This window comes from Exophiala oligosperma (genome assembly GCF_000835515.1).
Source record: "Exophiala oligosperma strain CBS 72588 unplaced genomic scaffold supercont1.8, whole genome shotgun sequence".
Lineage (NCBI taxonomy): Eukaryota > Fungi > Ascomycota > Eurotiomycetes > Chaetothyriales > Herpotrichiellaceae > Exophiala > Exophiala oligosperma.
In genome coordinates this window covers 651,160-678,659 of record NW_015622825.1, presented here as the reverse complement: position 1 = coordinate 678,659, position 27,500 = coordinate 651,160, and the positions used below count along the sequence as shown (strand labels likewise).

The window sequence follows — 27,500 nt, the reverse complement described above, 5'->3', positions numbered from 1 at the left end:
CAATCCAATGCGCACCCATGGAGGACATAGGTCTCGGGTAGTCCGGCCAGAGGAGTCACAGTACTGATAAGGGGTAGTCCGTGCTCCGTCGGGTGTTGGGGTTTCTGGGAGAGAAGAGAGCACTCGTCTACCACAGGGTGTGTTTCCGCTCTTTATTTCAATGAGCAACGTGGAGTTTAGCAATTCAGCAATTTAACAACTCAACAATCCCGCTTGCAAAGGGAAGTACTTCAGTTCTCACTCATACTCTGCGAAAGTCGGAGTACGGGGTAAGGGGGAGGAGTGTGGAGCTGCTTTATCTCAAAGAGAGTCTCATTTGCAGTACATAGATACTGGTGGGACGGCCAACTTGCGGGTAACCTTCCTTAATAGGAAATACTGCACCGCCCACCTAGGGGGCTCAAATATCATACAACCCGTCCATTTCAATGCAATGCGCCTATGATGCTAGGATGGATGCAAGTGATGCCGTCGCGATGTCAGTCGGAGAGAATCACCGCCTACTTTCTATGGGAATTGTTTCGACCTGGCATCTAGTTCTAGTCGGAAGGTGACGGTCCCTGGGTTATGAGGGTATCTGGTCCTCGTCCCGCGGGCGTCTGGTTGGCTGTTCACCTGACGCGACTGATGTCTCATTTGATCATCTCCTTGCCTCTTGAGTGATCTGTTATATCGCGGCGTCCTTTCGCTCGGGCCCTGTCGATACCCGTCCGTCATCGATGTCAAAACCGATGCCGCGGAGGGACGGAGAGAATAGGACGCCTGTGAAAAGGTCATTTCGATTGCATTCTTTAGACTATAGGCGGAGTCTGTGAGGATCATCCTCGGTGATGTGATATGACATTGTTCGAGGTACCTCCCAGAGGCTTTCTGATACCCATTGATGACCAGAGTCGTTCTCATGCTTAATGAATGTGGAGCCCAGTGTTACGAATCAGGCCTCTTATGAGGCCGCAGACAAAGCTGTGACGACAGCCGGTCGGCGTTAATACGTCCGAAACACGTGAAAGCCTAAGGGCGTGGTCACGTGGCAGGAGTGGCTCTCAGAACCCTGAGAAACGAGGCCACAGAGCCCAGGGGGCTGCGGGCTCTGTCAGCTCTCCTGGCTCCCACTACAGAGCCCTTGGAGCCGGAGAGAGCCCAAAAAGGTTGAACGGTTATATATACACGGTCGTTACATAGCTTTACCACGTAGTCAACTTCGTTCACGATCATACCCATACGTTTTGGTTGTGATCACTTCGCTCTTGTACTCGCTCAAGTACCGCGCTCTCAGTGACCTCGCCTCTTATACTTCCCGCCTATCGAGACCATACGTCTTGTGACACCCTGTGTGGAGCGAAACGTAACACCCAGAAAGAATGCTTTGTTGCTTGCTATCGCGTCAACTATCTTAGCCAATGGCATATTGAAACGATTGATTTCATAGGTGGTGTCGACTAGGAGAACGTTTGAATAGATACGCTTTCGTTGATTTATCACATTCTATTCAGTGATAACGATATTCTCATAAGTGCAATCGACAATTTGGTTTTGTTGTCTCTGGGGTGGCAGCGAGGTCAAGGCTCTGACAGTTGATGTCATTACGAACTGCGACTTGTATCTCCGACCCGCGTCGCGCAACGCAGTCAACAAACCAAAACAACAATTCAATGCCTTCAAGAAAAACAAAGTATCAATACACAGCGTTTCGAGTATAACTCAACAACATTGCATTCCTCGCCAATATGATCTTTGAAGTCCATCCATGGACACCTTTCGAGTTCGCCTCAATTGTCTAGACCACTACCAAGCTGTCCCAATCGGCCACTTCGATCCTCCCCTCCCTCAAGATGTCGCCGCCGCAAACCCAAGAGATCGCCCACGGATCTCTGTCATTCGCGTCTTCGGCGCGACGGAAACAGGTCAAAAGGTCTTGATGCACATTCATGGCGCCCTTCAATACACATACATCGAGTACACTGGGAGCCTGGCCCGACAGGATGTCGACCTGGCCATTCGCACCCTGCAACTCTCAATCGATCATGCCTTGGCCGTCAGTTATCGCAAGAACATCTACGAGGGAAAACATCGATATGTCGCGCATATCTCGCTGGTCAAGGGTGTGCCCTTCTACGGCTACCATGTCGGCTACAAGTACTACCTCAAAATCTACTTGCTCAACCCACTGCACATGACAAGATTGGCCGACTTGCTGCGTGAGGGCGCAGTCATGAAGAGAGTGCTACAACCCTACGAAAGTCATATGCAATACCTGGCTCAGTGGATGTGCGACTACAATCTATACGGTTGCGGCTACATCGAGTGCGACAAAGTCAAGTTCCGTGCACCCATTCCAAACTACTTCGACATGACCAACGCCTTCCACCAGTGGCACGACCATTCGATCCCGCGGGAGAACGTGTCGGACAGTGTGCTCGCAAAACAAAGCCACTGCGCCTTGGAGGTCGATGTCCATGTCGAGAACATCTTGAATCGAAGAAACGTCGAAGCCCGGCCGATCCACCACGACTTCATCGAACGATCGAACCCAATTCCAGCCGACGCGAAGTTGGTACAAAGCATGGCGGGACTTTGGAAGGATGAAACCCGACGGAGAAAGCTTAGGATGGGCCTGAAAGATCCCAGGAGCAGCCCTTTCCCCGCCGAGGTGTTGATTTCCATGTCGGCAGACCCAAGAAATTCATCCCCGGGAGGCTGGATCCACGAAGAGGAATACCGCGAGAAGCTGGGACACCTGGTCGTAGAAGAACGCGAGAACAGTGATAAGAGAACTGTGTCCTTTGACACGTTTGTTAAACCTATGGCCATGGAATATGATGTACAGACCGCCCTCGAAAGCGTGGAAGACTTGTACCCCGGCAAGCTTAATCGTTCCATCACAACTCACATTAAGCAGGAAATCCCGGATCCTGATGACCACAGTCGTGCCGATGAGGTGTTTGTTGATGAATCACGCGCAGAAGATGTTGCAGAGGCAAATGGTTCCACTCCCAGTCTGGAAGCGGTCTCAACAGAAAATGGACACCTTGATCTTGGATCATCCTCGACTGTTAGTACATCCAACAACAACGGTGTTCCTCATGACCAAGTGTCTTCGCCGATAAGCTCTGCGGAATATGAACAATACGGGATTCGTCCAGCGGGGGATACAGCTTTCCTGAGTGAGGATGTCTTCGACTTTCCAGGGGAACGTCTACCACAGCAGCCTCCACCTTCAAAGAATCAAAAGCGAGCTAGGTTTGCCGGGGCACCCACATTTCAACCGAGGAAGAGAAGGAAACAGCTGGTCGACGAAGAGAACCTCTTGCCAGATATCAGTTTCTCTGGCTCTGAGGAAGATCCTGATTTTGCTATTAACGCTCTCGATGATAGCAAAAGACGGGCGCCATCTGCAGCTCAGACGCACCTCTCTCTGCAAGGTACAGACAACATCTTACCGGCAAGCGGTCAGCAAACCTCCATGTCGAAGGGCTCGTCACAAGAATCCGCAAACTTGCCGAATCTCTCGCAACAGTCAACATTGGACTTTCCAGCTGTCAAGAACCCACATGATCCAGACACAATTCTTCGTGTGAGCCAGAAAAGTAATATCTCTCAAAAGTCGCCCCAATCCAATTCAGATGGACAGCACAACTCTGCTGTCATGCCAACAAATCCAGCCCAAGATATGCCGATTTCATCGAAGCAGACGGTCGTCCCTCACACTACAGGCAGAAGCAGCAAATCAGCTCAACCATTTAGTCTGGAACCAAGTGGCTTGCGTAGACCGAATAAGAATAGTTTTCTCCTGACATATCAACCACGCCCACCGAAATTTGACGAGGTCAAGACGACCATGTCGCAAGTAGGACTTCCCGACGTCATCTACCAGGGGGCATATTATAGCGTCGAGGATGACGTCCCGCAGCAACCAAGACAGTACGCCGGACGAGAATTCAAACTCGGAGGTGACACTATACCATACCTTCCGGACTTTGATCGGACTGGTACATCTGCGCCAAATTTTGGGCGACAACCTCGGATGCTCCTAGACTTGTCAGCCGAGCAAATCCGGGATAATCAGAGACGGAAACGCTGTAGGATCCGTGAATGGGTTATCGCAGATGCACCTCCGGGGAAGGCGGATGTACTGGCATGGCTGGAGGAAGAACTCCTTGCAAAGTCTGATGAAACCTTTGCTGTGCGATCAAGTTCGAAACAACACCTCTCGCAGATCGATGGCCCAACTCAAAGGAACCGCCATGGATTCAAGTATTCACAAAATCAGCCTAGCACGAGCGTTCAACACGAAACACAATACATGAGCATTATGGCCCTTGAAGTGCACGTCAACACCCGGGGCATGCTCGCTCCAAATCCAGACGAAGACGCCATTGCGTGTATTTTTTGGTGTGTACAAACCGACGACGAAGAGATGGAGAGCAGAGGCGGCAGGGATGGCATCCACAAGGGTATCATAACTGTCGCTGATGAACCTCAAAAAGCTAAAAAGGTTGGACGCAATGTAACGTTTGATGTGGAAGAGGAGGCAACCGAGCTTGACCTGCTGACCAGATTTGTGGATATCGTGCGCTCTTACGACCCAGATATTCTGACAGGGTACGAAGTCCACAATAGTTCTTGGGGCTATCTGATTGAAAGAGCGCGGGTCAAATACGATCTGAACTATTGTGATGAGCTGTCTCGGATGAAGGCTCAATCTCACGGCAGATTTGGCAAAGACGACGACAAATGGGGTTTCAATCACACATCAACCATTCGTGTGACCGGTCGCCATACTATCAACATCTGGAGAGCCATGCGTGGTGAGCTGAATTTGCTTCAGTATACGATGGAAAACGTGGTATATCATTTGCTCCATCAGAGAATACCACACTACAGTTTCGCGGATCTCACCAAGTGGTACCGGAGCAAGAACCCCCGTGATTTGGCCAGAGTCGTAGACTATTTTTCCAGTCGCGTCGAGATTGACATCAAAATCCTTGAAGCCAACGAACTTGTACCGAGGACGAGCGAACAAGCACGGCTGTTGGGAGTCGACTGGTTTTCTGTCATCTCTCGGGGTTCTCAATTCAAAGTCGAATCTCTCATGTTTCGTATTGCGAAGCCAGAGAACTTGATGTTGGTATCGCCCGGCAGAAGACAGGTGGGAGGACAGAATGCTCTGGAATGTTTGCCGTTGGTCATGGAGCCTCAGAGCAACTTCTACACCAGCCCATTGCTGGTGCTGGATTTCCAATCCTTGTATCCGAGCGTGATGATTGCGTACAACTACTGTTACTCGACATTTCTGGGTCGAGTTGTCAGCTGGCGCGGAACAAACAAGATGGGCTTCACGGATTATCACCGTGAGCCGAGGTTGCTGGAGCTTTTGAAAGATCATGTCAACATTGCCCCGAACGGCATCATGTACGCCAAACCCGAAATCCGCAAATCACTCTTGGCCAAGATGCTCGGCGAGATTCTCGAAACCAGAGTCATGGTCAAGAGCGGGATGAAGGTCGACAAGGATGACAAGACTTTGCAACGTCTTTTGAACAATCGACAGCTCGCACTCAAGCTGATTGCCAACGTCACTTACGGTTACACGTCTGCGTCTTTCTCGGGTCGGATGCCTTGCTCAGAAATCGCGGACAGCATTGTACAGACTGGCCGAGAGACTTTGGAAAAGGCCATTGCCTTGATCCACTCGGTGGAACGATGGGGTGCCGAGGTGGTCTATGGCGACACCGACAGCCTTTTCGTGTACCTGAAAGGTCGAACCCGAGAGCAAGCCTTTGACATTGGCGAGGAGATTGCCGACACGATTACGAAGATGAACCCGCGGCCCATCAAGCTGAAGTTCGAAAAGGTGTACCATCCTTGTGTGCTGCTGGCGAAGAAACGATATGTCGGGTTCAAATATGAAAGCCGATCTCAGACTGTTCCGGACTTTGACGCCAAGGGAATCGAGACTGTCCGTCGAGATGGGACACCGGCCGAACAGAAGATCGAAGAGACTGCACTTAAGATGCTTTTCCGCACATCGGATTTGAGTCAAGTCAAGAAGTTCTTCCAGGCACAATGCGCCAAGATCATGCGTGGGAGTGTGTCGATTCAAGATTTCTGTTTTGCCCGAGAAGTCAAGCTCGGGACGTACAGCGACAAAGGGCCGCCTCCGCCGGGCGCGTTGATCAGTGCTCGCAAGATGGTCGAGGATCCTAGACTTGAACCTCAGTATGGCGAACGGGTTCCGTACGTGGTTGTGACTGGAGGCCCGGGTGCCCGACTTATTGACAGGTGCGTGGCTCCTGAGGTGCTGCTCAACGACGTACATTCGGAGTTGGACGCCGAGTATTACATTTCCAGGAACATCATCCCGCCACTCGAACGCATCTTTAATCTCGTGGGCGCCAACGTCCGACAGTGGTACGACGAGATGCCCAAGTATCAACGTATCAGGAGGGTTGAGGCCGGGGGAGAGTTTGGAGTGACCAACAAAAAGACCACGTTGGAATCGTACATGAAGGCTTCGACGTGCTTGGTTTGTCGATCGACTCTTGACAATTCCGGCAAAGACAAACATGGTCCGCTGTGCGGGAATTGCTTGCGACAATCTCCGAGGAGTTTACTGGATATGCGGTCGAGACTGATGAGGGCGGAGAGGAACGTGATGCAAATGAACAAGGTTTGTCGATCGTGTTCGGGCGGCAGTGGTGAGGAAGAGGTTCGCTGTGACAGCAAGGACTGTCCCGTGTTTTACTCTCGGACGAGGTACAAGGCTACATTGGCGAACGAGAGGGCGGTTTTGGTTCCGGTCGTGGAATCCTTGGAAAGATCCAGAGCAGCGATGGACGGGCTGGAGTGGTGAGTGTTGAGTGTGGCAAAGCTTTCACAGACTTTTCCGAAAGGGGCTTCAGGGCTGCATGGCGATGTGGGCGTTTGGCAAAGCATTTTTAGGATACGGTTGGACGTTTGCATGACTTGATGAGGGGACTGACTGCTGTACTGTACCTAGGCGCTGTTGATCATAGCAGAGAGTTGTCGTCGGCCACGAGTTCTGGTGGTGCTCCTTACTCTACTGGGTAGCTGTGTACTCCGTACTCTTTGGAGATTAGCTAACCTCGTACAGGATCTCGTATTGTACTGTACAGTCATGATTATCAGCCACATTCCTCGCATCCCTTACATACGTTGGTAATTATCTACTCCGTACGGAGTACAGTACGGACCATCAATACAGAATTGGCTCCTACTTTCGCTGCTATTGGCTCGACAGTCCACAACACTTGGTCTATGCACCGTGGGTGTGGACTGGCAAGCCATCACACTACTACTGATACCCAAAACATTACACCTTCGCCGACCGAAAGGACCAAGTACCCAGGCTTCGCAGGGAACCACTTAAGGCACCCAGCCTCGTACCCAAACTCGTGGAATAATACCGAGGGACCTACAGTACCAGTACGAAATACGGAGTACTGTACGGGGCTATTGGGTCATTTCCGCCCGCCTATTGAACCGCTACGCTAAGTAAATAGCGCCCAAGGGTTGAACGCGTCTCCAGCTGATTTCCTTCTTGACTCCCGTCCCCTGGAATTCTCCTGACTACAGGTCTTCTACTCGTACGAGCCTTTCAGACCGCCGTTCTTCCATCTCGACGAAAAGACTGTAAATCGACAAACACGAATGGGCGAGTCTTTATTTACCCTGATTGTCCTTTCCGCTGAAGTGTATCCGAATAGACGTCAACGACCAAACCATGAGAGCCTTGAACCCTTGACGCCGCAAACCCCATATTCAGCATGCCCAGTCTTGACTGGCGTCTTCGAGCCGTCCCCTGCCTGAACCTCTGCCGCCCTTCATATTATATAATAACCATTCGAAGAGTCTGATATATCCCGACGCCTGGAGACTTTGGAGTCTTGGAACCCACCACAGCTGCGCCCGTCATGCAGGCCTACGCCTTGGGACTGCGACAGTCCGCAGTCGAGAGCCTCGACGATGGCCAGAGTCGATATGTACCGAGCTCAGTGTACAGCGGTCCGGGGCCAATAGATGATTCTCCGGCAATTGGAAATACACAGAGCTTCATGTCGGGCGCTCTGCGTGGTCCCTTTACCGACGAGCAGCCGACTCCCCGTTTCGCGCCGGTATTTACCCTCGTGTCTGTCTATTCAAGATGCCCATGCTAACACGTCGCACAGCCGATGCCGAAGCAGTCGCGCAACTCCACTCTCCTCAACATCAACGACCCCGTCGCCATGCACCTGCTCGCCGAGACTGCAATGAGCGATAGTCGCGATTTCGAAGTGCTCTCGTTCGAAGAGATGGATCAGTTGAAGAGAGAACGGGCCTCTCTGAGAAGCAAGGTCGACACGACAAAGAGGAGACTGGCTCTGGAAACGAAACTGCGGGATGCGGCACAATCACTCAATCGCCTGTACTCGGTTCGCGACAAGCACGACTCGAGAGGCGGTTCTCCCAAAAACAAGAGGCGCAGCTTCCTTGGGAACCACAGGACCAGTGGTGCGGAGATGGTGAGTCGGGCAGACGACGAATATGCCGCGAGCAACAAGAAGGTCCAGGACCTCACACAGGAGCTGTCGCAACAGGAGAGGGAGCTAGAGCGGGTGCAAATGAGAATCCTTCAACATACAGCGGGAATCCTACAGATGACACACAAGGGTCTTAAGAAGAACCTCCGCCAGTCCGAGTTGCCGAGAAGCCCGGAGAGTATGACGAGCCAGCCAAATGGGAGAATGTCCGGGGTGCCAGGAATCGAGGATTTTGACGAACGTAGCTTGTACCAAGTGCCCGACTATGTCACCGAATTTGGTTCGGCATCACACGGCTTGGGCAGAAGCAAACGAGGAAGCAAAGACCCCATTGAAGACATTGCAGCTCGTCTCCAAGAAGTCAACAGCCGACTACATACCATGATCAATCAGTCCGGGACACAGGCGCACTTTGATCCGCCTCCACAGCCGACCGACGGTGATCTGGCCGGTCGTATCGGCGCTCAGATCCAAGCCCATTTGGGCTATCTATCCCAAGGCCTCGATGCCATGGAAGCAGTGCAGGCACAGTCTAAGGACACGGACCAAGACTCGGCCTTGAATCACCAAGAGCAGCTTGAAGATGTTAACATGCGTCTTCACGACATGCTCCAGCGAACGAATTCGGTCAGCCAGAGCCCCATTATACCGCAAGATGAACCGAGAGGAAAGGACCTGCCGTCTCAATTGGCATTTTCCTTCTCGATCATCGACCGACTGAACTCGCGCGTCGAGACATTGCTGGAACAAAAGGCGATTCTCACACGACAGATTCAGCAGCAGCGAGAGCTGAACAACAAGTCGGATAGTCAGCGTGACGCCACGATCCACAACTTGATGGACGAGATCGAACAACACAAGCAGACCCACGCTACAAACGAGGAGGACTCCAGACGTTTCCAGGAGCAAATCAATCTTCTTTTGGAGCAGCTGGACATGGCTAAGCAGGAAAGCATGCTTTTGGAACAACAGCGAGGCGCCAGTGACCGCCAGGCAGAGGATGCTGCTGCCCCCTTTCTCCAGAAAATCAGTCTTCTCGAAACCGCCAAAGCAGCAGCAGAGACGGACCTCGCGAAGTCTCGGGACGAAATCAAGGAGCTGGAGTCGGAAGTGGTGCGGGCACAGACAGAACTGACCATGGTAAAGGCCGAGTTGGACGGGGCGTACGGAACACGTGCTCAGCGAGCTGCTGATGTGTCGATGAATCCGGCCATCCAGAAGGAGATTGACAGTCTGAATGCACACAACCGAGACCTGGAGAACCAGCTTGATTTCCTCAAGAACCAGCATGAGACCAAGGGCGTCGGTAGCGCTGAACTCCAGAACAAGGTCAATACCCTCCAGCAAGAGCTCAAGGCAACGCTGGAAGAATACGAGATCATGACAAAGCAGAGCATTGAGGATGAGAAGGAACGTGAACGTCTCGAGGAACAAGTCGACGCGTTCCAACAGCGATGCGAGACTTTGGAATCTCAATTGAACGAAGAAAAGGTCAAATGGTTGGGTGCAAAGGCCGGCTTGCCCACCGAGACTACATCGACCATGGTCTTGAAGAACGAGTTCAAGAAGATGATGCGTGAAACCCGCGCCGAGAATCTGAAGACGATCAAGGTAAGTTCTCAACACCGTCCATGGGTCGAATTTGAAAAGCCCACGTCTAACTTTGGTGCCAGGCCGAGCAGGAAGAACGACGTCGGCTCGAGGGCATCATCAAAGGCCTGCGCAAAGACCTTCAACAACGACAGAGTCAAAAGGACGTGTCTAGCTCTGAAAACGCCATCTCTAGTGGAAATGTACCAATTTCTTGACGACCATTACGATAATTCTACGATCGAACGACTTTTACCCCGAAGTCACAAAACCGGCAATCTTGGAGGGAATAGACGGGCGTTGTGGGAGGCTACTAATCCATATAATGCATCAGACTTGTATCAACAATTGGGTATTGATTTGGACTTCAAAAAAACACATCATGTATTATTCGTCATAGTTCACCGTTGGACACACTCAGGAGAACGAGAATGACCGTATAGAGATAAGTCTAGGCAAATCTAGACATGGACTTCAATTGCGAGCGAAAGCGTCAGCAGCGCCTGCATCTTGTAAGTGAAGTACCACTACGTCTTCCCAAGTTCATTCCATGGTTCTTTCCCTCTGGCACTGTCTACGACCCCAAGTTCATTTTTCCCTCTTCAATCCGACTCTTTCTTCTCTCTTCTCTCTTCACCCCGACTCTCTCTTCTCTTTGCAACCCGACTCTCATTCTTCTCTTTGCAACCCGACTCTGTCTTTCCCTTGGGACCTGACTCTGTCTTTCCCTTGGGACCTGACTCTGTCTTTCCCTTGGGACCTGACTCTGTCTTGTTGCAACCTCACTGTCTTCTCTTTGGGACCTGACTTTCTTCCATACCTCTTCATCCACACATTCGAACTTACCTCCTTGCAGATATCACTACTGTCTTTCTTTATTCCTCATCCCACGGTCACATAGAATCCACTCTGTTAAGCTTAGAAATCCCTACCTCTTACCAACCATCTTCACCATGGAGCAGGCGTCTGAAGGTGCGGCTGCTACGGCCAGTACGGAACCTGCAACTCCGCCTCGCGAAGAACCCCGTTCCTCCCAGTCTCAACAAGGCCATGTTGATAACAGCCCTCCAAAGACAATACGCCGGATCAAATCGTCGCCATCCATTCGTCGGCAGATAAGAGAACAAGCGCCATCCCCCGACAGCGATCTTGGTAATGACGGCATATACAACGCAGAACGTGTCTCCCCAACGCTAGGAACGAATAGTGATGATGATGGCTCTGTCGAAGACCTAAGCTCTCTTCTTGCTACACTTCCAGATACTCCCAAACGGCGGGCACTTCGCAGTTCCGAAAGCGGCGACGGTGCAACCTCACACAGTCGATGGCCGGCACCGCAGCTAGTGCCCATCGTTGAGGTATCCAGCGTCGGCTCTGCTAGGACGTCTCAGTCGCTGGCACGGCTGAGCGCAGGTCCTGAAAGAAGTTCAAAGCTCATCCATTCAGACCAGTCATACCACTCGATTCATCCAGTGCAGATGTCTCAGACCAGCCAAGCACCCTGTGTTCCGCGGCCCGATTCGCCTACCATACAGACTTACTCGCAGTACACATACCCTCAAACTGAAGAAAATTTGATGTCAGGAATGCATGAATCTGAAAGACCAAAAGACTACTCGTCATCCTCAGAGTCTGTTATTGCCCCCGCGTTGGACGGACCAGCATACCCAAATATGCCCAAGCAGTCCCCGCCAGAACCGGTTCACACTCCTCCAGGCTTGGCTTCATTTGGCTCTCGTGAAGCAACGCAGTACAGACTTGAACAAGGGCCCTTCCTCAGACGCGTGTTTCGACGTATACGGCCTCGCCCCGACCATGATCTGGACGATGCTGGACATGACGATGACCCCGTGATCACGACCATTCCTTCAGTCGCCCCCATTCCGTTGAGTCTGAGGCAGTCCAACGAATCAGCCACGGCCTGGGCTGAAGCCTTGAGTGACACTATGGAATCCGTAGGCATGGCCCGAATGATTGAGCCGCTAATTGACGCTGCAACCCAACAGGCCGCGCCGCTGCCTTCTGGACTTTTCACGTCCAACGTACCTGGCTCACTAGCGTTAGCTGACGATGGTACCTATGTCAGAGGCCAATTCGGTGCTCGAACGAGTGGTCATGGCGTTGGGTCTAGGTACTTGGGATCCCACCCCTTGAACAGGCTCAACGAAATTCAAGAGGTAGTCAGTGAAATTAATAAGGCATGTGAGCGAGCGGATGACTTCGCCAACATTGCAGCCGATGTGGCGCACCAAGTCACGATCGAGGAGACCTCACGTATATACGGTCCACTTCCTACTTCACCAGCTTCACCTATGGCCCGACGAGTTCCCATGTCATCAGCACCTCCCGCTCGTGCACTCAACCCCGCGACTGAAACCGAATTGCGCGCCGCGATCGAACGTTCCCTGCCTCATCTGAGGTATACTCGGAGCCAAATGGTGCATTACAATCCAGACCAGGTTACCATGCGAACTCCCGCGACTCGGTACCCAACCGATAGCTCGCATTCTGGTACTCAATCACGACGAGCCTTGGAAATTTTCCGACCCGTTCAGGAGAGTCCGACGCATGAAGAAGCCGACAATGCAAGAGGAGAAATGGCAGGGCAAGTACGACGATGGTACACATCTGCATCCACAAAGGTTGTCAAGGCATGCCGTTCTTTGTCCTGCACTTCTGCTTGACCCTAGCCTAGCCGACAAGAACAGGTGCTTGAGCGATGCTGTTACCCCGGTGGATCGCACCGCATCACACAAGCAATGAGAGAAACAAATACGGCCGATATTGGTCAAAGGAGATTCTAGACTGCATGGAGTATCAGAAATCAAATCGGCGGAGGTGGGGGAGTCAACGGTGGGATCTCTTTCATGGAATCGTCGAAGAGGACGATGTATTACGAATATCACTTGCACCTGAGGATAAAAGAAGGCGATGAGCCTTTGAAGGAGCGGAACAATCAGCATTGCTATCAACTCTTCTCGGCACCTGTTATTGATAGTGTCTTTAGTTCAAGGCACCACTTTGCTGATGGCGAAGGGGGAAATTATCCAAAGCTAGAAACGTATCCAACCCAGTATTGTTAGAAGTTGTGTATACAGTACATCACCGAATGAGCAAAGAGATGAATCTACAACATAGGAATTGGTCTCCCGGTGCACTAGAAATTGTGATTTTGACCCCGTCTTCGCCATGTCGTCCTCGTGGATGACAAGTGTGAACAATCACGAACATGGTAACCGACAAACTTCATTGTCCATAAGACATTCCTTCTTGAAAAGAAAAAAGGAGGGACTAGTGTGAAATGACGTGCGCAAGAAACACTACCTGGTACACCATCATCTTGAGGACAAGTTGATAGCAAGTTGTCTCAAAAAGTTTACTCAGTCGTGTGCCATTTTACGGAGCACAGAAATTACCTTGAAATCCATTTTATGGAGTCCCATCTACTCCGTACTCCGTATTGGCGCATGAAATTTACGGAGTAAGAAGTGTATGTTCAACGTTGTCATTCGTACTCCGTATACGGATACCTAGATAAAGTCTCTTGCGTTTATGCGGAGATGGGAGTACGGAGTATACTTACTGTACGGAGTACATGATCTCCAGTATTACGGAGTAGGTAGGTGAATGTAGACCACAGCAAAGGGTCGACTAGCAAAGTGATATAGATTATTGGCTACTGGTCTACCACGTACTCCGTACTGGCATCAAATAATCACTGTAATTAAGCCACAGCGGTCTGGACGGCGAGGAGATCACAGGGGAGTCCTAGCTGCGAGAAGATCTGGCACAAATTCTCTTCTGTCCTCTGTCCATCTGTTAGAGGCTCATAGATTTGGGGCTCATTGCTGTCGGCTTGAACTTTATTCAGTCCTCTTTTGCTGTATCTAGTGATGGGCCGGTCAGGTCAAGACGGAACGCGTATCTGCGCAGGGTGCGATTTACACGAGACAGACCACGTAGGAAAGATTCATGGCCATCATTCATGCATGCATGCATGCACCGAGGAGGTGGGCGTTTACAGCAATTGGTCTGGATTTCACCCCTCCTCGATCGCCCTTCCTGTTCACCTCATTCTTTGGGCAGCATTTCTTGTCCTTGAAGCCAATTGTCGCCTCTCAAGGCGCTCACAGTACAACGACGCAGCAGTGAAAGAGAGACGCACATACTCCTCGCTCAGGCCATCTATTATAACTCACTGGTGCGAACCAGTGTGTTCCTCCTGGTGCTTTTTTTCCTTTATGTTTCTCTTGTTTCACCGCATCATTCCTACGACGCTCTCATCTCTGACATCCAGCCAAGCTGAGAGTGTCTTATCCACCATCTGATTCTCCAGGTATCGTTTTGTTTGATTGCCTCTACGATTGTCCGTGGTGAATGTATTTCATTTCGCCACCGACCCTACTGCTTGCGACCAATGTTCTGCGTCTGGCAGGCAGCAACGTCAACCTCCATATCCCTGCGCGGTCATGTCGCGAGGTCGGTCACCGGTGTAGTTTTTGATGTCTCGACAGGTATGAGGCACCATGACTGTTCTCACATAACTGTCGCGTCACCGGCTGATGTTTCACTGACACAATTTTCCATCGTTAGGCCAACTAGAACACAGGACCAGACCTTCATCACCACCACCCCCAAAGTGTCCTAGATGACACGCCGCAATCCCCACCCCAAGATGTCCAAGAGAGATCTGGCAGCATCCACTCTGTCTATTCGTATCACACTGTCGGTACGGGAAGATCTAGCAATTCTATGGCAGTCCAGGGCCATGGAGCACCTAACAGAAGGACACAGACACAGCGCCCCCGGCCTGCAGGCTCCCCTGCGCTCGGCAAACCGCTCTCCGATCAGCACCCAGAGTAACCTCCCGTCTCGCAGTCGCCCTCCAGCATTGTCCATAGACGCAGCTACGACGGTTCGACAGTCAGAAACTTCCAATGACCCTATCACAACAACTGACAGCATTAGCACCGTCCGCGATCACCAGCCAGGACAGCCCACAAAGGTACAGACACCAACTCAACAACCAGGAACAGTCACTGACACCATTACAATAAGTGACAACATAAGCAATGTCCATGTCGTATCCCATGCCTGTGACTATTCTGGCATTGCTCTTTGATACGCTCGTTGCTGGTTTTGTGCCATATGGGCCATCTCATGACGGCAACCACTTTTTCCGAGGTGTCGAATTGGTTCACTAATAAGCTTACAGGCACGCGCCCGCGCTCGACACGATACGCACACTGTTTTAACAGCACATACATCTCCTCACATGTCGGCGCAACGGATCGCATTCGAATGGCCATCGACCGAGCCATCCAGATGGCGCACGATCTAGGCTTCACTGCCCATTCCGCCGACGCAAGAATGAAAGAGTTGCACATTTACTTGATTTTGTGCCATGTGGACCGGTGGGTTTTCATTCATCATTCCCCCTGTGTGTCCGCGTTTGTGTTGTTGCTCTAACCATTATCGTTGACCCCGTTAGATATTGTGCCATGAGCTTCACCACTCCCACACGCCTCCTCCCGCCAGATTACCCGACAGAATCATTCCAGCCACTCATCGAATCGCCTCCTGAGCTGGAGAGCCTCATTGAACTGGTCGTGAGTAGGGGCCACCACCCCAACAGTGGAGCGCCGGACCCCCCGGTGGCCCGGCCTCGTCGGCCGCCGTGTTGAATTCAACTCGTCTGCAGACCCTCGGCTCGGTTCGGCTCCATGGCCGCGTACATACAGGGATTTGAACTTTTTTCTGGTTGTGACTTGTCCAAAACCACCGTCAATGATTCTTGTTGTTGTGGTGGGGAAACTGAAAACCGCGTCGCCACGAAGAAAAGAAACAGAGTCGATCACGTCGGAGGATTTGATTGCTACCTCCCTGGAGTTGTTTGACTGGTCCACGCCATGTCGGGGGGCTTGGGGGATCTGGATGGGCGGGACACCGGAAGGCTGGGTTTGTCAAAAACCCAACGCCGTGTGCACTCCGTAACATGAATATAATAACCTTGAACGAAATTCCAACGATTCACTTCGGGTAACCCCCCCGGCCTCCTGCGAGTGATGTTCTCCTGCCTAGGTACGGATACCTGTACTCCCTACTTCCACCTCCGTGGGTGACTCTGCTGCACTTCTGCTCCAACGTCCCCCCCCTGGCTTGCTCGAATTCTACAACCCTCGAGACTGCGAGTTTGCTGCCATGGGTACGGACTATCTCGGAACACACAAAGGTACGGGACCCAAAGCAGCCTAAGTTTCCGATTCCGGTGTGACGTAGCTAAATTGATGGATTGATGCATCAAGAACTACATTGATAGACTTCTCTCATAGTCTACGTATGATGCTCGCCACGTTGACGTAAAAGGCATACAAGCAAGTAAGTTATGCGGAATGAGTTTGCTGTGCACGCTCTCCCCCTTTTGAAAATGCAGTTCCCCAAGTCACTCGTCATCATAAAAACATGTCGGCGTCAACATCATGCTCGAAAGACCGAGCGGGACGAACCAGTGACAGCTCGGGTCGTGGTCATCATTTCTCCTTCTTCGGCTCCTCCTCCCCTTCTTCCGAGGCCATGTCCCAGCTACTTTCGGTCCCCGTGTCGACGCCCTCGCTTTCCCGCTTTCTGCCTCTTTCACGCATCGCACCCCGGATGCGTTTGCTGACCTCCTCGAAACTCTCACCGGTGTTCAGCGTGCTCAGAGCCTTTAGTGGCATGCTGGCCGACGTGAGGGCTCCGCCGGCAGAACTGCTTCGACTTCGGCTCTTCGGGGTGGCAGGACGCGAGGCGAAGAAGCCAAATCCACCGATGTTGCCAAAAGATTCATTCGAGGGTAGCAAAGAGCTGAACGATCGGTGGCCAGGGGATTCGGGAACCGCCTCGAACGCGCCAGATGTTGGGGTCGAGGGCTCGCCGCCGTCCAGCATCTGAGGTTCCTCTGGCATCTTCTTGTAACTGGACTGATATGCACCTTCCCTATAGGGATCAGCGACGATACGTTCAGCGTCGAAATCAGGGAAAACTTCGGGCCCGAGCGTGTTGATGAGGTCAGTGACCTTGACGGACAATGCTGCTCTGGTCACTCTGAGTCGCGCAATTCGACTCGAGGAACGAGGGTTGAGAGCAATGAAGAGTGGCGGAAGAGATTTGACCACATCCATACCAATCTCTCCAATTCGCAACGCCGCAAAAGTGATGCCGATACAGAGGATCAGGAAGGAGATTGCAAAGAGCCACATGGGGACAAAGTCTGGCACATATGTCCGAGCCACCATCCACCGCGGCACTTGGTAGGTGTAATAGCCACCTCTTCGATTGTATACCAGCCACAGGGAGACAATAATGGTGTAATAGGCATATAACGCCGGTGCAAAAGCCATGGCGACAAGAAGTTTCCAGGTGGTGATGACATCTCGACCTTGCAACTTGACTGTCGATGCAGCAAGTGCTTCTCGAGACTTTTTGACCGAGATGACTTTGGTGGTAACAAAGACAGGCCAGAACATGGCCAGGCCAGGAAGAGTACCGACACCAAGCACCAATAGCTCGCCGAGTCTGTAGCTTAGCGTCCCAAACACAAGCCACCACGGACGTTTGGCTGCGTTGCCCCATTCGACCTGATGGTCTCGGATCCCGAGAGCACGAAGTTGGCGGTTGTAGTTGAGCACATCCTTCTTGACAGACACCACCCTGGGGTCATCTTGGTATTTGGTGTAACCCTTGACAAGGCGTCTGTTGAGCTCAACCACCAGAGGCAAAGGAAGTTTCTTGCCCCAGGGGTTGTACAATCGTCTCGCTGCCTGTACAAGCATCAGGGTGTCGTAGTCTGGGCAGGCCTGCGTAACGGCTAAAAGACCTTGGTATACTGTTTCAAGGAGGGACCCCACTGCATTTCTGCGATCACCACTTTTGTATGCTGCAACTTGATCAGGGTGTACCTCGATGGGATGACCAAACTCAATCACTGCTCGAGACCGGAATTTATGTGCGTGGAAATAATTCATGCCAATGGGAATGATCTTTACACCACATCCTGGATGATTTGCTTCTGCCCCCAGAGCCATGATCGCAACACCTGCTTTCAGAGGTAGAAGATCTGGCCGATCGTGGCTACCTCCCTCCGGAAAGATTCCTATGCAGCCACCAGCATCGAGTTCCTGAAAGACAGCATTGTAGACCTTTGTCTGGTCAACGAAGGGCGCAACCTTGAATGAACAACCGGGAGAGGGTTCTTCGTTTGAGGCAGGTCTTGTGATGGACTCCAAGGCTTCTTGCGTTTTGAAGGGTTTCTTCAATCGTAGTTCGGTGGCGGAAAGGATCTCGGCAATCTCTGTACTAGGTGTTTGGCCGCGCACTTTGGGCAGGACAATCAGACCGCCGACTTCGAACTGACCATTCTGGAAGTCGGTGCCAATCCCCCGGACCAGGGTAGGATCATTGTCTGGGTCTGGCAGGAAGACCTTGCCCTTAGCAGTCTTGACTTTGTCCAACGCACGTCCGACTGGTATTGCACCGATGGCCTTGGACAATGTTCCAATGAATTTCCGATGTGTGGACTTTTCTGCGATCAAATATGATATCCTTCTTCTCGCTTCGGTCTTGAGGATTCTCATGAGGACCAGGGAATCGACAAACTGGCACCACTTAGTGATTGTTCCTGTCTGGGGGTCAGGGCCCTTACCTGATTGGCATGTGGAGCGGCCACGAGAATGACGGGACCAGTGCGTGGCACCTTCCATGCTCCGCGTGGATGTACTTCGCGGAAGAACAGTTCGATCAAGACCGACATTACCCAGAGGACCAGGTCATATAGCCATGGTATCAGCTTTTCATTTCCTCGCTTCTTCTTGCTTCTGCGGACATTCTTGACAGGCTTCTCTGTTGCTCCGTCCATGCCTGCAAACACGCTCCGAGTGCTTTTCCTTGGGCAGGAAGCTTCGTATAGGGGGTTCCGTGGGAATTCGCAGCTCAAAAGCTGGATAAGAGAACGGTATCACTTGGAACTGCAAAGCGTGATTTGATGCATTGCTTCTGGGGAGACCCGGAGTTGAGGGTGATATGATAAAAGCAGTGTCAAACAGATGTCAAACACACTGAGCTGAAAATGATAGGTGAAGCAATAGATGTGAAGACGGAAAAGTATCGCTGTTAATGTCAAGATTCAAAAAGAGAGGCAAGACAATCACTGTGATAAAGTGTTGTTGAGGGCGAATGAGTAGTGTGTTGAGATATTGCGGAACTCGTTGAGCGCAGGTGAAATGCGTGGGGCGAAAGTCAGGCGCGATGAAGTCACTGAAGTCTCTCACAAAAGTACGGCGGAGTAGTAAGGTATGTACGGAGTAGTTCCGGAAAAAAAAGAAAGGACAAGTATCCACGTACGGGGTACATGTACAGCAGTGCTTTCGTACTTCATTATTCTTCTTTGATTCTCAAGCTGAATGCTCAGGAATATCGATATAACGGGACAAACACTATTTCAGTAGTAAGGGATACTGGGTACCACTGCCTCCACCATCTCATCATCACCATCAACAGCCACCCATCTCAAACACTGAGCGAGTAGTATTAGGTAACACTGACTCACAAGAGCTAATTGCATTTGGAACATGACTGATCGACCGTATGCTGACCATCATTCTGACTTCCACCCATGCATATCATGTGAATGATGATGTCCCCAGCAGCTTGCCGTAGTACAACATACGAGCTTTTCGATGCCTTTCTTTCTGACCGCCCTCATCATTCCCTCAAGAATTCTTCTGCTTCATTGAGAAGGTCGAGACGTGTTCATAGGACAACAGTCGCACCTGTCACGCCATCACTCATGGTATGTCCGGCCAGTCACTCGCCCTTCAGCTTGTCCTGCGTGACTTGGAACGCCTCCTCGAGCAATGCTTGTTCTTCCTTGACGTGACTAGCCTTGAGACCTGTGGCGACAGACGCACTAGGATCGCGCCCAGCATACATGACATGTCTTCTGTTGTGGTGTTCCGTCTGATTGAGTAGAGTCTCAATACGGGGTTGGACGAAACTCCAAGCACCAGCGTTGAGGGGTTCTTCTTGACACCACACAATGGTCTTCGCGTTCTTGTAGGTGTCAAGATTTTCCTTGAGTTGTTGCCAAGGGAAGGGATTGAGTTGTTCAATGCGAGTAATGGCAGTGTTCTTGATGCCCTTGTCGGCACGATGCTTAGACAGCGCAGCATAGACCTGACCGGTACAGATGACGACGCGGTCGATCTCGTCAGGCTCGGCGATGCCTTTACCGTGTTCTGGATCGGGGATGATCCACTGGAAATGAGATTCGCCAGTGAAGTCTTCGAGGTCGGATCGTGCAATAGGATGACGCAGAAGCGATTTCGAGAAGAAAATGATCAACGCTAGACATCGTTAGCTGATACTTGTGATCTAGATGGAATGAAAGAGACTTACGTTTTCTGAATTGTCGGTTCATCTGTCGACGGAGAATATGGAAATAATTGGCGGGCGAGGTCATGTACGCAACCTGCATGTTGCAGTCTTGGTGCTGCCTGTCCAGCTTGTCAGATGATGGGAACACCCGGGGCTCCTCGTTGCAAAGTTGGAGGTATCGTTCCATACGACCCGATGAGTGCTCGGGTCCCTGTCCATCGTAACCATGAGGCAGGGAGCAGACGAGACCAGATCGCTGCAGCCACTTCACTTCGCCAGATGCGATGAACTGATCAACAACACACTGGGCATTGTTGGCAAAGTCGCCGAACTGAGCCTCCCACATCACAAGCGCGTTCGGCGAGGATAGAGAATAGCCATATTCAAACCCGAGCACACCAAACTCACTGAGAGACGAGTTCGAGATGGAGAAGGCGCCTTGCTCCTTGGCCAAGTTGTTAAGGGGAGTCCAGGTCTGTTCGTTTTCCTGGTCGTGGAGCACCGCATGACGCTGAGAGAAGGTACCACGTTCAACATCTTGACCGGACACGCGAACATGGTGACCTTCCAAACAAAGAGTGCCAAAAGCAAGAGCCTCGGCCGTAGCCCAATCGATGCCCTTGCCATCCTCGACCGCCTTCTTTCTGCCGCCGAGGATACGCTTCAGGTTACGATGAACATTGAAGCCCTCGGGAGCAGAGCCGATCTTGCCGCCGATCTCCTTGAGGATATCTGACGGAACACCAGTTGGTGGGTGAGGCAGAACTTCAGTGGCAAGTTCTTTGGGTGACTTGAACCCGTTCCAGGCTGAGGTCAACCATTCCTTGCCAGTGGGTTGATAATCCTTACTGCGGTCGAAGCTGTCATTGAGCATTCCCCACACCCACTTCTTGTGCTCTTCAATGTCCTCTTTGGTGAAGGTGCCTTCCTCTAACAACTTCGCGACGTACTTATCGAGAACAGGCTTAATGGACTCAATTCGCTTGTACATAAGTGGCTGAGTGAAGGACGGCTGGTCAGTTTCGTTGTGACCCTGCTTTCGGTAGCAGACGATGTCAATAACACAATCCTTTTTGAAATCAGCGCGCCAGTCTGCGGCGAGTTGGCAGACGAAGTTAACGGCTTCAACATCATCACCGTTGACATGGAAGACTGGAGCGTCGATTGCCTTGGCAATGTCGGAACAGTAAGGAGTAGATCGAGCAAAACGAGGGTCCGTCGTGAAACCGATTTGGTTATTGACGATGATGTGGATAGTACCACCGGTAGAGTAGGCGGGCAGTGCATAGAAACCGAGGGTCTCGTACACAACACCCTGGGCAGCAAAGGCAGCATCGCCATGTAGCAGTACGCCCATGGCTGTTTGGTGTTTGGTTTCGTCGTCGTTGTAATGCTGGATAGCACGGGTCTTCCCCAACACCACCGGATCTTCGGCTTCCAGATGCGATGGGTTAGCCACAAGGGAAAGCTGCACTCGCTTGCCGGAAGGCGTAGGCCGTTCGAAATTCATACCCAAGTGGTATTTGACGTCGCCGGAACCTTCGTCACTAGCTTCGGTGGTTCCTGAGAATTCACTAAATATCGACTCGTTGGGTTTACGGACCACGTTGCTCAAGACATTCAATCTTCCTCTGTGAGGCATGCCAATGACGATGTCCTTGATGCCATAATCGACACTTCGGTCAATCATGGCCTTCATCCCGGGGACCAGAGATTCGCAACCTTCGAGGCCGAAACGCTTGTCGTTGGGGTATTTTGTGGCCAAAAAGGTCTCAAAGCTGGAACTCCAGATCAAACGGTCGAGAATACGTCGCTTGTCGTCGACAGAGTACCGGAATGGGGTGGGAACTTCGATTCTGTTCCTGATCCAGTCGCATTGCTCGCGGTCTGGGATGTGGATGTATTCGACGCCATACGAACCACAGTAGGTCTTTTCGCAGGCTGCGATGATGTCGCGGAGCTTCATCTTCTGTTTTGTTTCAGTAGCGAAACGCGGGAGAATACCCGGTCCCAGACTGAATTCTTGGTCCAGGTCTGCCTCAGTGAATCCGTAGTGGTCGAGCTCCAGCTCCTTAGGCCGGCGGTAGCCAAAGGCCTCGGCTTCACCACGGATACCCAAAGGATCAGTCTTCGCCTTATGATGACCTCTCGCTTGGTATGCTCGGACCAGCAATTGGACCTTGAGATGTTTGCTAATGTCTTCTCCCCCTGCGGCAACTGCGCTCGGCGCAATGCTCGCTGCCCCTTCGGCTTGTGATAGTAGACCCGGAGGGGGCTGGAAGGCTCGAGAAATGGGCATCTTTCCTTCTTCCATGTTGTGGAAATACGCTTGCCATGAGACATGCACAGAGGAGGGATCTTCTTTCCACGCCATGTACATCTCGTCGATGTAGTTGGCAGTGTTTCCCTGGAGGAAAGAATCGTTCGGGTCCTGCCAAAAGATATTAGCTCATGCACATAAACTCCAGTCTTGGACACGAGTGCGACATACGACGCCTTTGTTGGTGTCCTCGGCCGTCATGGCATAACTCCTGCGCTGCAGTGAGCTCCGAGGCACTACGGCCAAAGGCTTTCTTCCAGCGATCAACGCATTCTGGCGGGTTCCGGCAAGGGAGCGGGAGGCGGAAGAGGTAGCGTATGACTTTGAAGCTTGGGCAGCTCTCAGGGAGAGCTTCCCGGTGGCGCAACGATACATGATGTGGAAGGCAAGCTAGTGATACAGCAAGGAATGATCCATAGGAAATGGGACGGTTTTGTGAGGTTCCTGAGTCAACAGCGGGGATTTTCCTCCTTCAGCCACGAGATTGAGGAACAACAGAGAATAAGAGGGGAGAGGGAATGATTGCGAAGGGACTGCAAAGAATAAAAGGGAGAAAAGAAACTGAAGTTTGGAAGGTTGGTTGTTGACGCAGTTATTACTCTAAAATGACTGGAAAGTGGAAGGAGCCAATCAGCATCTTTGTCTTTGGAGTTGAGGCTTTTTACCAGGAAGGATCTTCTGAGTTGCGGAGAAGGCTTCATGAGGCGAGGCAAAGCATGAGCATGAATATGATAATGGTACACGTATCTAGGTAGCAATTGCAGATAGAATTCGTGTACAAGAACTAACTCTGCTCCTATGCTGACTCTTCTAGGGGTTATTCAATAAATCTTCGATGTTCAAGTCGAATATCATCACTGCGGCTGAGGTTCTGGAACACTAGGGAGTAATTCCGAGTCTCCGCTGTAATTTGTACTCCGTAAAGGTCCGTCCGCTTCCGGTACGGAAGCGAACATGTAAATTATATTTTGTAAGGGTTCAAAGTTCAGAGTACATGAAGATGCTTGTGACTGAGTCTCTGATAGTCATGCGCATCGCTCCACCAGCTTGCTTACTTCTTGCGTGTCGTCAGAACATTCCGCATCCCTCTATGATCCACGGATCAACAAGCTCGTCGAGGACATCTAATTGGCCATTACGAAACGACGTTTCGAGACTATTGCCGTTGTTTCGGACACCATATCATCGCGGGACCCCTTGACGTCCCTGTGGCTATCAATATTCCTGGCTGGGAAGGATCCATGGTGCCGGCAGACCTGAGTCTTGTGGGACATCCCTCTTTGGCAAAGAGCAACTGGTGAGTCGCGCGAAGACTGACGTTCGGTTCGAATGTCGAGGACCTCTTTTGTTGTTGCCAGGCTGTCCTTTTGGCGAAATTTTTGTTCGCCGACAACACAGAATCTGCAGTCCTCACGTCAGGACATTGTAGTTGAATGTCCTGTTGGAGTGCGCGCTTGAGACTCGACCCCTCGTTGCTCGGTGCAGGGAATGTATCTTCCCGACAAGATCATCCCTCTCTGAGGTCACCCGGAATTCGACGAGACCATCATGGGGGAGACACTACACAAGAAGCGTGAGCAGGGCGTGTTCCATATAGAATTGTTTTTGAAGGCTTGGGCCCTGCAGGTCACACGCTAGTCGGCCTGCTTGCCAGCAAGGTATTTTGGCATCTCTTGCTGCTGTACGATTCCTAACCGTCTTCCAATGGTAGAGACGCAGCAGATCACGTTCTAGGAGATTCGAAGCGTGTCCAGGCGAAGACGGAGAAACTGGCAGAGATCGCATGTTAAATCGTGGGCTTTGTTTCCTTCTTCTTCTCTTTCAAAAAACATCAAACCCGGACAAGCTACCAGGGAACTCCAGCGCTTGTCCGGGAGAGAAACTGTCGACAAAACTGTCGTTGGAAAGGTATTGACTCGGGAACTGATACAAAGGGAGCCCATTTGTGAACAACGTCTGCCCAGTTCCGGCTGGCCCACCACTGATGGAAAGATTGTCCGTCACGCCCGGGTATGATGATCCCACCGCTACTGCATCTTCGTCATCACGTGGGAAGTCTTCAGTTGCCATCTCTTCTATCATGCGGATTATCTCCCGATTGAGCACCAACTGTTTCACATGAGGCAGCTTCGAATGAATCTCTTCGGCGGCTTCGTGGCTGACGCGGCTGACTGCGCGTTCGCCGTTGTGCGACATTGTCTCGGCCAAAGGAATCTCCGTCGCGAGGAGCTCGAATATGTCTGCGAGGTCTTTCGTGCTCTCCCACCTCTCGGTTATGATGGCCAGGTTGTTAGAGCAGGCTCTTACAGCCTCAAACACGTTCTTGGAGTTGTAAGGTTCGGCACGGAACTTTGGAGGAGTCGCCCAGAGGCAATACAGGAGGGTGATGCCGATGGAAAACTGGCTGATCAACTATGTGAGTGCGCGTTAGCAATGGACACCGATTGTGATCCGAAAAAGGTGGCTCTCTGCGGCACCGGTGAGAACTCACTCCAAGCATAGGATGAGGGACGGTTCGGTAGCCCTGAAATTTGCGGAATATCAATATTGTCTGAGTGCTGGCTCTGACCGACCAGTCACCGGCCGGTCCACGGACGTTCCATTTCGAGGGGATGAAGAGATAGAGAAGACAGTGGTTGTACACTATCAAGATCCATCGCTCGTCGGTGGGGCTTGTTGTGTCAGTATCGGCGGCTTGTGGCAATTGGGCTCTCCAGTGCTCCAATTTTGACAGGATATAAGATCTCCAGTCAGACAGTGAGTCAAAGTTCTTTGAAAAATCGGCCCGCATGGTGACATTCAGGATCTCGGATTGAATCTGGAAGCATTTCTCTCGGTGTAAGGCCGAGGAAACTGACGTTTTCGGGTCTTGAGGGATCCGGGGAGATTGTAAAAGCCCGGCATCGTCCACATCGTCGAAAAGCGGCACGGTTATATTGTCGTCAGATATTGAGAATGGCAGACGCAAGACACCACACGCCAGCCTGTCGAGACCGTATGCAACCCAAAACACTCTCCTCCTCATTTGTATCTCCAACCTGGCGGCGGCATCCGTGGGTTCTGGCTCTGACTCAACCAGGTGAAATCGGGCCACGATGCAATATCGGACCGCCGATGATATCATGAGCGAGATCTGCTCCGCTGATGGTGAGAACAAAGCGTGGCAGGACATCATGAGGTACGCTTGAGCGTGAAGCAAGTGGTTAGGCTGTCTCAAGACCGCTGGAAGGTAGTTGTTGACTGCTTGTTCGTAGAACGTCTGGGAGGTGTGTGAAACGATCAGCGGATTCTTCGGGTCGAGGAGTAAGGCGACAGCAAACAACATGTTCACGAAGAACCCCTGCCATTCGTCATGATACGGTCCTTCTCGCGATCTGTTCTTCCAGCGAGTATGCCACGAATAGAAAGTAGTCCACACCATAAACGGCCATCGTCGGTTACATTTGTCAAAGTACACGCTGATGAGGTGCTCCTCGATTTCTGAAGGGATACTTCCGTCTGGCCACACCGCCAACTGGTTCAGGTAATGCTCGAGAGTGATGGATGAAGACACTTCTTGTTGTTGTTGTTGAAGATGAGCGGACGGTAGACTGGCCACGAGGCCTATGATATTGCTCTCCCGCCGAGGAAGAGGATGTGGAACACTGGTAAGCGATTGGAAGGCATTCGTCGACGGAGATGCCGAAGTACCTGAAGTCGACATGTGAGTATTGTGAGACTGATGGGTTTGTGTCGGAGATACACTCTTCTCTACCCTTAAGTTGGAAGAATTGCTGCTTCCCACGGGCCGAGAGGCTTCTCCCTGAGGAAGAACAGTGGTGATCTCATTTGCGCTCCGGTCCTCTTGAGATGGAGTTTCATGCGGGAGAAGGCGTTCGAGCTGGCCCAGGCGTCTCTCTAGAGATTGGACATAATCGGCTTTGTATCGCGCTCGAGTGAGCGTGGGCTCCGTGGGAAAGCATTCGGCGTTGGCATTTGTGCAGTTGGAGCATGGATTCTCTCCGTCTCCGTCACACTGACAGAATTACTTAGTATCTGAAGAACATCACGAAAGATTGTTAGGGACAGGGGACGGGAAATGCTCGCACACCACCGAGTGCGATTCTGCAAGGAAACGATCAATGACCACCTCGCACGTCTTATCCGAGTGGGACGGCACCTCGCGTGTTCACGCCTTTCGTGCTTAAAGCACATGTCTCATGATGGCGGGAGACAACGTACCCTCTGTTTACGATGCCTGCAACGCTTGCAAGCCAGGATCCTTTGCCGTTTGGCAGGGTATAGAGACGTTCCATCGGAGCGATAGTCGCGATCTCCTGGGATCAGATACGATTCCGAAGGGGCCATAATCACGCTGATAGAGATCCACGACCAAGATCGGCATAGGGGGAAGTGGTAGTCAGCGCTCGAGATTGTCGGAGAGTCAAAAGTGCGATGCTATGGATGCTGCCATTATATTGAGTCTCGCCGTTCTCTCTTCCCGCTGCGCTCGTGGAGCTAGTTTGATAATGAAATTGTCCATCATTGGTGATGACGCGGAGAAGACAGGCCCTAGTGGGAACGACAAAGGCGGGGTGGACATACCTGGGCGTCATTGGCCGATTTCGCGGAGCCCTCGCGGAGCCCTCGCGGAGCCCTTG

General features: G+C 51.6%; 6 protein-coding genes across 6 annotated transcripts; 3 read left to right on the top strand and 3 right to left on the bottom strand.

Moving 5' to 3' along the window:
• Positions 1 to 1,648: 1,648 nt before the first annotated feature.
• PV06_08242 (uncharacterized protein) lies at positions 1,649 to 7,171 on the top strand. The gene is made up of 2 exons (XM_016409553.1): positions 1,649 to 7,067; positions 7,115 to 7,171. The coding sequence occupies exon 1, from the start codon at positions 1,748 to 1,750 to the stop codon at positions 6,851 to 6,853; it is 5,106 nt and encodes a 1,701-aa protein (XP_016259861.1). The 5' UTR covers positions 1,649 to 1,747; the 3' UTR covers positions 6,854 to 7,067; positions 7,115 to 7,171.
• Positions 7,172 to 7,934: 763 nt separating this feature from the next.
• Positions 7,935 to 10,348, top strand: PV06_08241 (uncharacterized protein; the record flags this gene model as incomplete). The annotated part of the gene is made up of 3 exons (XM_016409552.1): positions 7,935 to 8,135; positions 8,190 to 10,151; positions 10,214 to 10,348. 3 exons carry the CDS (start codon positions 7,935 to 7,937, stop codon positions 10,346 to 10,348), a joined length of 2,298 nt encoding a protein of 765 aa, XP_016259860.1.
• Positions 10,349 to 11,083: 735 nt separating this feature from the next.
• On the top strand, positions 11,084 to 12,984 carry PV06_08240 (uncharacterized protein; the record flags this gene model as incomplete). The annotated part of the gene is made up of 1 exon (XM_016409551.1): positions 11,084 to 12,984. One exon carries the CDS (start codon positions 11,084 to 11,086, stop codon positions 12,812 to 12,814), a length of 1,731 nt encoding a protein of 576 aa, XP_016259859.1. The 3' UTR covers positions 12,815 to 12,984.
• Positions 12,985 to 16,257: 3,273 nt separating this feature from the next.
• On the bottom strand, positions 16,258 to 19,375 carry PV06_08239 (uncharacterized protein). Its single transcript, XM_016409550.1, has 2 exons — positions 18,811 to 19,375; positions 16,258 to 18,763 (listed from the first exon to the last, which is right to left on the bottom strand). Exons 1-2 carry the CDS (start codon positions 19,021 to 19,023, stop codon positions 16,661 to 16,663), a joined length of 2,316 nt encoding a protein of 771 aa, XP_016259858.1. The 5' UTR covers positions 19,024 to 19,375; the 3' UTR covers positions 16,258 to 16,660.
• A 99-nt stretch (positions 19,376 to 19,474) lies between these two features.
• On the bottom strand, positions 19,475 to 23,427 carry PV06_08238 (oxoglutarate dehydrogenase (succinyl-transferring), E1 component). The gene is made up of 3 exons (XM_016409549.1): positions 23,032 to 23,427; positions 20,562 to 22,971; positions 19,475 to 20,509 (listed from the first exon to the last, which is right to left on the bottom strand). The coding sequence occupies exons 1-3, from the start codon at positions 23,233 to 23,235 to the stop codon at positions 19,971 to 19,973; spliced, it is 3,153 nt and encodes a 1,050-aa protein (XP_016259857.1). The 5' UTR covers positions 23,236 to 23,427; the 3' UTR covers positions 19,475 to 19,970.
• A 1,254-nt stretch (positions 23,428 to 24,681) lies between these two features.
• Positions 24,682 to 27,207, bottom strand: PV06_08237 (uncharacterized protein; the record flags this gene model as incomplete). The annotated part of the gene is made up of 3 exons (XM_016409548.1): positions 24,682 to 25,272; positions 25,352 to 26,875; positions 27,082 to 27,207. 3 exons carry the CDS (start codon positions 27,205 to 27,207, stop codon positions 24,682 to 24,684), a joined length of 2,241 nt encoding a protein of 746 aa, XP_016259856.1.
• Between the last annotated feature and the right edge of the window lie 293 nt (positions 27,208 to 27,500).

What these genes read in the sequence shown, in the direction of transcription:
- PV06_08242 (XM_016409553.1), top strand. Translation starts at nt 1,748, where the DNA reads ATGGACACCTTTCGAGTTCGCCTCAATTGTCTAGACCACTACCAAGCT.
- PV06_08238 (XM_016409549.1), bottom strand. Translation starts at nt 23,235, where the DNA reads ATGTATCGTTGCGCCACCGGGAAGCTCTCCCTGAGAGCTGCCCAAGCT. An exon ending in AGGACACCAACAAAGGCGTC is followed by an intron (nt 22,972 to 23,031) that starts GTATGTCGCACT and finishes ATCTTTTGGCAG; the next exon opens with GACCCGAACGATTCTTTCCT. An exon ending in GAACCGACAATTCAGAAAAC is followed by an intron (nt 20,510 to 20,561) that starts GTAAGTCTCTTT and finishes AACGATGTCTAG; the next exon opens with CGTTGATCATTTTCTTCTCG.
- PV06_08239 (XM_016409550.1), bottom strand. Translation starts at nt 19,023, where the DNA reads ATGGACGGAGCAACAGAGAAGCCTGTCAAGAATGTCCGCAGAAGCAAG. An exon ending in CCGCTCCACATGCCAATCAG is followed by an intron (nt 18,764 to 18,810) that starts GTAAGGGCCCTG and finishes AAGTGGTGCCAG; the next exon opens with TTTGTCGATTCCCTGGTCCT.